The sequence below is a fragment of the Zingiber officinale genome, chromosome 2B (genome assembly GCF_018446385.1).
Source record: "Zingiber officinale cultivar Zhangliang chromosome 2B, Zo_v1.1, whole genome shotgun sequence".
Lineage (NCBI taxonomy): Eukaryota > Viridiplantae > Streptophyta > Magnoliopsida > Zingiberales > Zingiberaceae > Zingiber > Zingiber officinale.
The window spans coordinates 129453520-129463060 of record NC_055989.1 but is presented as its reverse complement, the minus strand read 5'-3'; the positions used below and the strand labels follow the sequence as shown (position 1 = coordinate 129463060).

Sequence of the window (9541 nt, the reverse complement as noted above, 5' to 3'; positions counted from 1 at the left end):
TTGAAAGGACAAGTAATTTCTTTTTTAAACTTAAACAAGTCGCAGTTTAGTCAATAAGATTCCATACTTTGAGAAAATTCTCAAACTTAACTTACAACTCATGTGCAAAGAGATCTCAGACTACACTATACCAGAGGGGAGCCGTAGCACTAGTTGTCCGCCAACAACACTGTGAAATAAGTGAAATAAGTGAAAAAAGGTGAAATGAAAAGTGAAAGATAAGCAAATAATCCCACACTAAGAACAAATAGTTCATCTATTACCTCTTAATGTAGTAGTAGCAGAAATCAGCTAGGATGAAAGTTTGAACAATCTCAGCAAGAAGCACCATGGATGGCCACAAGCCATGCCCCAAAGCTGTCAATAATCTTCCTCGGGTATCAAGGACCTACAAAAATGAGTTGATGGCTTTAGAATATTCATTGTTGAAAACATAATTGCTACAAGTTACTAAGGCGAAGCAAGTTTGAAGGAATTGAGTCGAAGGGGCAAAGACTATTTTACTTCTTAGGGCTAGCTACATACATAGTTATCTGTTTGATTATCAATTTCTTGCAAACCATATTTCACAGGATGCTCTCAGATCTCTAACTGCATACGGCAAACATGATTTATCTGTCATGTAATTACAATTTCTCCATCCTTTTTAAAACTATTATGTTTCCCTGCATTTCTATCTGTCCAAGTAAACAACGCAATGGAAAAACTGATCAGTCCCACTTTTGTCTATGCATTAAGCTTCCATCTTATTTTTTTATCATCTGAACTAAATAACACCTTACTGTCAACAAAAGGCATATGCCCTAGTTATATGGCGGGACTATGCTGAAACTTCTATGAACCATTTTATGCAGGATACATGGAACAAAACTTTCAAGGTTTATTTCCATCATCCCAGAGAGGAAAATGATAAAATAAGCCTAAACCTAATAGAGTTGCATTCATTAACACTACACGAATGCATGTAATCATATCATAGTCATACTGTCTTCACAAATGGTTGGAAATTAAGAAAAATACTCTGATGTCTGAACAATGCTAACTTCTGATGTTCACAGAAGTAATAGAATTGTGGCCTTAAACCGGATGGACACAGAAAATAAAGAAGCTAATTTGAGTTGGTACAGACAGTGAAATATCAACAGCAATATTCATCATTTTGTGAGAAAAAGACAGGCACATCAGCAAATAGACAACCCAAGACTATATAAATATGCTTATAAACAAAATTTGATATTCACGGAAATTCTTTTTAAAATAATGTGGGGGCGTAGTGAGGTCTTTTCCCCACCGCTAAAAAGGGATGAGGGAACATAAAATATGTTATTTGAGGCTACACTAGTGGGGCTTATGAAGAACCAAGCTACTCTAATATGAAGAGAATCCTATCTATAGATTTTTTTTTTGTTCAAAACAATTACTAATTCAAAAAAAGACAAGCAATGACTGACAATTTTAAACTAGATGAAGATAAATTTTCAATGCAAACATGCATATAAAGCTGAGTAAAATTTGTTTGTACGGTAAATATATGATTGTTGAACATAGGAAGCCAATCACTTCCTACAGCAGGAAAAGAAAGTGATACAACTTCAAAAATGTAATCAATATACAAGATGAACAAAATTTCTACCCTGGCAGCTAAAAGCAAATTGCTGATATGTAAGTCTAAGCAAGTTCAAGAAATGAAAGAAATTGAGATGCAAAATATTAACAAGATTAACATGAAACAAATGAAACTCATACTAAACCAGACCTGAAGGACCCAGTGAGCACAGCTCAGAAATCTTGCAACGCCTAGAGCAAAAACATAGTGAGCTGTGAAAGGTTCTACAATCTGAAAAAGCACATATGAAGAAATTAGAGAATTTTCTCTGGAAAGAATGTAGTTTAGGTCCTACCTTTGTGTTCTGCATCAATCGTAACTGGGGCAGTACTGAACCAGCTTCCAGGTAAATGCAAAAGGCCCAACAAATCCGATTGACTATATTATGGGATGTTGAAGGATGAATCACAAAGGCTAACAAAGCACAAGGCACAACCTAACCATAAAAATAAAGGTCATGTTTGTCAGATCATGTAAATAAACTGGAAGCTATTTTTGACTGACAAGGAGACAAGTTTCAAGAGCCTTTAAAAGATCATAGACTGTAAATTGTTAAATCTAGACTAGAAATTTATTATTATGTGTGGCGTAAAGTTCTAAGCAACTAATTTGGCAGGAACTTTCAAACAAATTTAACAAACTTTAAAACTCCTGAATTCCAATTAGTTTACTTCATCAACGATATTATTTGTACAATTTTATCTAGACTATCACCATTCTATCTAAATTAATTGCTACTAAATCTATTTCTATCCCATAATAATTAAAACCATCACACTAAGCCACTTTTGATTGCAACGTTGACCAAGCATGCTATCCAATCAAAATTACATGTGCATAACCAAGAAATCAAACAGCTTCAGGATAGGATGACACTAGCACATCCAGTACACTGAGCTATCTAATTTGACTAAACACTAATACAGGAACACAATCCAAAATAGTTTGATCTTCTGGATGAATCATTATTACATAATAATGCATACTAGTGCAGTTTTAAATAAAACCCAATTTTCACCATTACAATTAGAAAAGGATGATATAGTAGAATAAAGCATTAAATCTACATTGTATAGAGTTCTAGTATGTAAAGGATGTTTCATTGAATTAGGATTGTTATAATCTAGATCAGCTGTCTCACCACGTAATATATAGCAAAGTTGTCCTTGTCCGCCATATAACTTGTCCTCAATTTAAAGCGAATCATATAAATGACCCAAAGTGTAGTAGCAAGAGTCGCAGTATCCAACACTGTATGTATATCATATTCCATTACGAAGCTGCAATAGAGTCTAGCAGCTAAAAACAAGGCTGTTAAGTATTGAGACTTCAGTGAAAGTCCTGCATATTAAGAAAGTATAAATAAAAAATTTACAAATTGAAGCATCAAAAGAATAAAATATCATTCAAGTTACTAATAAGAAGGTCGATTCAATTAAATACCTGAAAATACATATTGGTAAAATCTTTAAAAATCAGAGGACATGTTTCTAGAAAACACTTAAATGCACAAAAAGCAAGCGTGCCACAGACTCCCAATAGAGGCTTCAACGATTAAACATTTGAAAAACAAAATTAGGAATCCTGCAGAGTGGAAAATTAAAAGAAAAAGAAAAGAAAAGCTTTTTGCCAAAAGATAACAGAGATCGAGCATCAGAGAATTCAAGGCATGCTCTTTTTAATGGAAAGATGACCATTTCTTTCTAGTCTTAGTTTATAGGGCATCTTCTACTTAAATTGGCCTTCAAAATCTCTACATGAACAATTAATCAAGTAGGAAGCAGCAATATTTCTAAAATATACTTCGACGACATGAAAACCAATTTCTCAAACCGAGAGAAGATTAAAACAAAGCAAGCCAAAACATACAAGCGAAAAAATAAAAGTCGAAAGAGGGCAGGCACCGGCACAAGTCTTCTCCTTGGTGAGTTTATAGATTAGGACAGAGATTCCAACGGCATGCACAGCCTCAGCGGCGACGAAGAGGTTGTCATGGTCGTGGACGATGAAGCGAAGGAAGACCAGGGCCGCCATGCCGGCAACCACGCTGAGGAACGCCTTCACCTTGGGCGGCTGCCGCTTCACCCATGACAACACCACATGGATCGGCCTCCTCGCTCTCCCTCCCTTCATCACAAAACGCCGCCGCGCCGATCCGCTCTCGCTGTCGAATCCCCCCAAAAAATAAAATAAAACAGGGCAACCAAGGGGCACTTTTTTAGGGAACGGCGGAAGAGTGAGAACTCTCATTTATAGGCGACGAAATTTCACTTAACACCATAGAATTTAAGCAATTTCACACTTTTGATCATGAGAGAAAGTTGTTTTCTAAATTGTAGGGGGGAATTTAAAAAATTAAGAATTTTAAAATAAGTAAAATTAATATAATTTTAATTTGATAAAGGGCTAAGATTCATAGGATTTAAACCGCAATGGTATGGTAAAGAAAAAAATTTTAAAGAAAAATTCAATGATAGATATATAAATTCATGATTCATCATTTCATTTTTTGTGGACCTCGTCATTTTATGTGTCTATCTTTAAATTTTTCTTTACAATTTTTTTCTTGAGCATATCATTTTTTTGATTTTAAATGGTTATATAATTATTTGTGATGTCTCCGAATATGCCCATACTTTCTAGAAAGTGAAACATAATAAATTTTGAAAATTTTAATGTTAACTTTTTTTTTTTTTTTTTTTTTTATAGATAAGGAGGTGATCTACCTTTGAATGCAAAAGTAGTTTTCTAAAACAAAAGAAAATAGAAAAAAATAGATAAAGAGAAGAAAAATAGTGTTTTTTGATTCACTAAATTCCCTCCACATTTGCATCATGGAGCCTTTTCTCTAGTGGGATAAGTGCTCATGGCACTATTTTTTTATTTATTGACAAAGAATTTATATATAGGCAAAAGTTTTAAAAAAAAACTTTTTTCATTAATCATTAAATGATGCCCCATTATATTTTATCTCGAGAATAACATCAACACTTGAGTCGTGGTAAAGGACACTGATGCATTCGGCAATTCAACTATTTTTCAAGAACTGATCCTTTTCCACTAGATTGAATGAAAAGTTCGTGCCCACAAAAAGAGGGCAATTCAACTGATCCTTTTCCATTAGATTGAATAAAAAGCTTGTGCCCACAAAAAGACGGCAATTCAACTAATTTTCAAGAACTGATCCTTTTCCATTAAATTGAATAAAAAGCTCGTGCCGAGGGAAAAGAAAGGAGTTGTTGATTGAATCTTGATCTTTTTGTATGTAAAGCTCTTTTCTCAGTGATTCATCTGCAAAACCAAACAAACACCTGAGAGATTGCAGGTTAACATCCTTTGCCTCTATTAATTGAGCAAAACAACAAAAATTATCAGCACGCATGTATATTATTATTATTACTAAGGAAATATAAGTCAGTTTACTCTCTAATTTAACTATGATCATGAAATTATTACTGCAACAAAGCATCATTTAATTGCTAATCTAAGGCAAAGTTAGGTGTAAGCTATTGCACTCATTAATGATTAGTTTGATATAATTAATCATGATATATCATATTAGATTATTGGCAAGAATACCATTTTTTTTCTTCAAAATTACACATGAAAAGTGAATGTAAGATCAGAGTAAAATTCACAAAAAGTTCAATACTGCAATTAACCCACAATAAAAAATGCTGGAGCAACGAGTCCAATTAGTTATATTGATTCGAGATGAATTTGATAAAGTCTGAATCTGCATATAATTTTTATTTTCTTTAATGAAACCTCAAGATAGATTAGTTTGTGTAAAGTAGATGCAACATCTAAGGCATAGATTCACCAGTAAGGGTAACACAAATTAAACAAGTGAAATCCCATGTTCTCAGATTACAACTAATTCTTGAACAAAACGACCTGTAAGGAAGGATTTCAAGAGAAGAGAAAGAGAAAGAAGAAAACTCACTGTCGTGAAGATGGCCTAGGAGTGTATAAAGGACTAAATGCCAGGGCTCCTCAGAGCGATGAACTTGCACTGTTCGTTCATGGCCAGCAGTTGGGCCTCCTTCTTGTCTACGAGAGCTCTTAATCCTGCATTCTCTTCAATGAGCTTTTGAACTTCAGCCTCCTTATGGACCTTCTCATTCTCCAAGCGAGAAGTTCCTGCACTTAGACTGTATCCCCCAACAAAAGAAATGTCGCCAGATTTCAATTCAAGATCAGCACAATAAAAGTGGAAGAAACTATTCATATAAATGTTGGAACTCTGTTTTAACCATGCTCTTCTCATTCTAAAAATTTGAACTTAATCTAACTTCTTAAACATCAATTAAATGGAAAAGGAGGCAGAAAATTTGCCTGATAATAAAATGCATAATTGCTTGTATTTACAAACTTTAAAGGTAAGCAGTAGAAAATTCTCAAATAATCCAGCAATTATCATGGGTACAGACATCAAAAAGATTGACAATGCTAGCCATGATCACTTAAACTAAAATCAATGAAGGGTTTTAGCAAATAAAGAAAAACAAAAAGATATTATAATCAGGCAAAAATAAAGATATTTTATATTTATTTTGAGCTAGGACTTGCCATCAAGTGTCTTAAATTTACAAGATACAAATCTTAACTACTTATGCTGCAAGAGTAGTAAGCCAAATATAGGAATGATCAAAGTTGTAAAATTGTGCAATTCATTAAGAATTTAAGCGCTCACTAGATTGAAAGGAATAATCTAATATGCTATTATTTACTTGTAAGGAATAAAGTTGTTAAACAAGATCAGGCAAAGTAAGTGAAATCATTGAAGAAGCTTAGCTTAATTTATTTTCCTCCGGACTATCAAATATGTTATGTCCTGCCTACCGTAGAACAAGAGGATGCAAAAGGCAAGTAAGAATGAGTAGCACAACAATTAAAACTCAAAAGTTAATAATATAGTAAGCTCAGGTGAATGCTGTGCCTGTCAAAAAGCTCCTCAACAGAGCGAAACTGTTGCTCTGCTGATAGAAGGGCTTCTCTGACACTAATAAGACTTTTAGCAAATGATCTCAATGTCTCAAAATTTTGCTTCACACGATGAAGCTCCTGCTTATTCTCTTCTGCTTGCTGTCTCTGTCTTGCTGTTTCTTCAACCATATCCACAACCTTCTGCCGCATTTCACTTAGAATATTATTTGCACCAAATGCAAAATTCTCCACCTCTTCAACCCTTGCAGACATAATCTCAATCTGAAGGGTTTTCCTTCTATTTTCTTCTAAACCCAACTTCACTAGTTCTTTCTGATTAGCAGCATCAGTTTCTGCAATGATAACTCTCTTAACAAGAAATTCCATAACATCTGTTATAGTATGTACTGAACTCAGCATTTCATCATTGTATGCTCGATCATAGACATCAATAGATCCAGGAAACCTGGGAGAATTTGTCAGTTGCACTCCTTTGTCTGCATCTTCAAAGGGGCAAATGTCAACATCCTTAGACCAATTGGATAAAGGAACACCGAATTTGTCAACAAAACCTATGCCCTCCTGAAGTTTGATCCCACATGATGTATGAGCTAATTGGGGAATTGCCATGATTCTAGCTTTAGATTTCATGTAGGTAAACAAAGTTGCAGTAGTTTTAACTCTGCGCAAAAGAAGTTCTAACTCCTCCTTGGAGTTGTCAATGTTGCATCTTGTATCAACTGTCACCTCCACAACTTTTTCCTTTTGTTTATCAACTTCTGATTGGTTTGACTCTAACTCATTCGATATGGTTTCTGCATGATCTACCAGACACCTTAGCACCAAAGAATCATCTTCCTGCTTTTCATTTTCCATAGTATCTCCGTACTATCTGAAGGTAAGGAAAGTTTATTTTAGCTGAACAGATGGCAATAATTATGATGTAAGAACGCTTTGAGTAATTTAAAACAAAAACTAAAAAAAAGAAGAACATGCCAGTTAGCCAAAGAGAAAATAAACCCCGACCCATTAATCTAACTAGCTAAGTGACATGGAAACTTAGTTAATCTACTCATTTCATTTACTAGCCAAAAGAATCCATTTGAACAGAATAAACAATTAGAAGCCAAGGTTTTTTAGAGAAGATCAATACGAAAGTTCTTCTATCTCACAAAAAATCATAAGATCAAAAAAAATTCCAATAGATACTTGCTAGACAAGTGCTACCGATCTCCTAAGTGATTCCTAGTAAGCGAGGATGGACGAATAACTAAATTGCACATTTCGAGAGAGAGAGAAATAGAACCAGATCCAAGAAAGTTATAGGACATAAGGATACTAAATTGATTTCAACTCTTTGTATCTATTCTAGTAAAATAATTTTTTATAGGGATCGAATAAGCATGATTGAAACATGGTATCAACCCAAAAGTGAGGTCTTGAGAAATCTCTTTAACAGAGACTAAGAATTGGAGGTCAATTAAAAAATCCCTTCTAAATTTTTATACTTCATAAATTCTATAAGTTTTAAAATTAAAAGATTGTTGTAATTTTTCAGGAAATTAGACCCTCTAAAAGCTTGTTATAATTTTAGGGATAAAATAGTTAGCAATTTTGAATAATTTTCAGTTTAATTATATTGTGACTCTTCATGAGTCAGCACAATTAGTTTGTGCTGCATCGCTCTACTTGATAATCTTCGTTTCCTCCAAGAAAATATTCCAGATTGCAACGAAAACCAAGCAAGACCTAGCATTAGGAAATTACATAAAGAGGAAAATAATTAAGGTTTCAGCAGGAATATGCAAAATACATATGCAACAAAATTAACCAATCACAGAGTTCATAACAGGAAACGTACTTAGGCAAGTGCAACCTGACGGTTGTCTGAAAGGAATAACATGAATCATGCCCGCATTTCATCCTCTTCAATGAATAAGAGAAGAAGAAATTAAGCAGAAAGAACGAATCAACACTTCACAAGAGAACCTCTTCAAAGCATTTCTCCCATGCTCAACAACGATAGTCCTCTTTCCGTTTTTTCCCTTCCCAAAATTAAAGAATACTTCGCCACACTTCTTCTCAAAAAAGCCAAATCACAAAGCAAAGAGTAGAATGGGATCTCTAGCATACAATTACTGTCTATACGCCCCGCCCCGCCCCGCCCCGACCGATATTGATTCTAAAAAAAACCAATCCATTGCTTCGATCGAGGAATTGTATGCCGAGTCCTAACCCTAGTTGTCGAAATACCAACGTACCAGCAACGACGACAGACGAGGAGATCGATTTCACGAGAAATGCAACGGTTTGTATGCCAATTGTTACCTTTGCGACGAGAAGAGGAAGACGATCGGCCGGATTCCTTTCCTTTTTCCGTTGCAGTTTTCCCCTAGATTGCACACGTCTCTTGGGGTATTAAATTTATTTTGGAAATTTTACCTTTTATTAGATATGTCTCCTCCCATCGGGGATAAATTTAAAAGCGCAAACAATTCATCGCTCTGTAGCCAATGTTAGCTATGTCCCTTCGGGTCAGTGCGGTAATTAAAATATAGGAGGTCATCTTCCTATTTTTTATCATCATTTATTTTCATGGAATCGTGAGAAAGACCCTCCTCTTTTAATTTTTTTTTCCGAACTGCATTGAGTAACTATAAAATCATAGAGTAAATCTTCTCGATCATCCGTTAGAAATTTTTATCTTTTAATTATAATGTAGGTATATGTATATAATTAATATATAAGTATGATATTACTAAAATACTTTTATACATGTATGCATACATATATTATATTCCTGACTAATCTAACTATTTAATATATTTGATCTGGTAGTAAAGGAGGGGTTCCATACGGACAGAGGTTAAGAACACGTGAAGGTCAAGGTCGAGACGATCGACGTAAAAGGTGAGCCGAGCGGGAGGCCACCTTGTCGATTGATCTCGGTAGAAGGCCAGGTCGGCCGCGACAGAAGGCCAGGTCGGCCGCGACAGAAGGCCAGGT

At 34.7% G+C, this 9541-nt stretch overlaps 2 protein-coding genes across 2 annotated transcripts; both read right to left on the bottom strand.

The window, feature by feature from the left end:
• On the bottom strand, window positions 1-3824 carry LOC122047153 (ER lumen protein-retaining receptor erd-2.2-like). The gene is made up of 6 exons (XM_042608251.1): window positions 3511-3824; window positions 2748-2947; window positions 1902-2042; window positions 1757-1837; window positions 264-388; window positions 1-169 (listed from the first exon to the last, which is right to left on the bottom strand). The coding sequence occupies exons 1-6, from the start codon at window positions 3737-3739 to the stop codon at window positions 121-123; spliced, it is 825 nt and encodes a 274-aa protein (XP_042464185.1). The 5' UTR covers window positions 3740-3824; the 3' UTR covers window positions 1-120.
• Window positions 3825-4641: 817 nt separating this feature from the next.
• LOC122047152 lies at window positions 4642-9008 on the bottom strand. Its single transcript, XM_042608250.1, has 4 exons — window positions 8864-9008; window positions 6549-7427; window positions 5553-5760; window positions 4642-4897 (listed from the first exon to the last, which is right to left on the bottom strand). Exons 2-3 carry the CDS (start codon window positions 7409-7411, stop codon window positions 5586-5588), a joined length of 1038 nt encoding a protein of 345 aa, XP_042464184.1. The 5' UTR covers window positions 7412-7427; window positions 8864-9008; the 3' UTR covers window positions 4642-4897; window positions 5553-5585.
• Window positions 9009-9541: the final 533 nt, after the last annotated feature.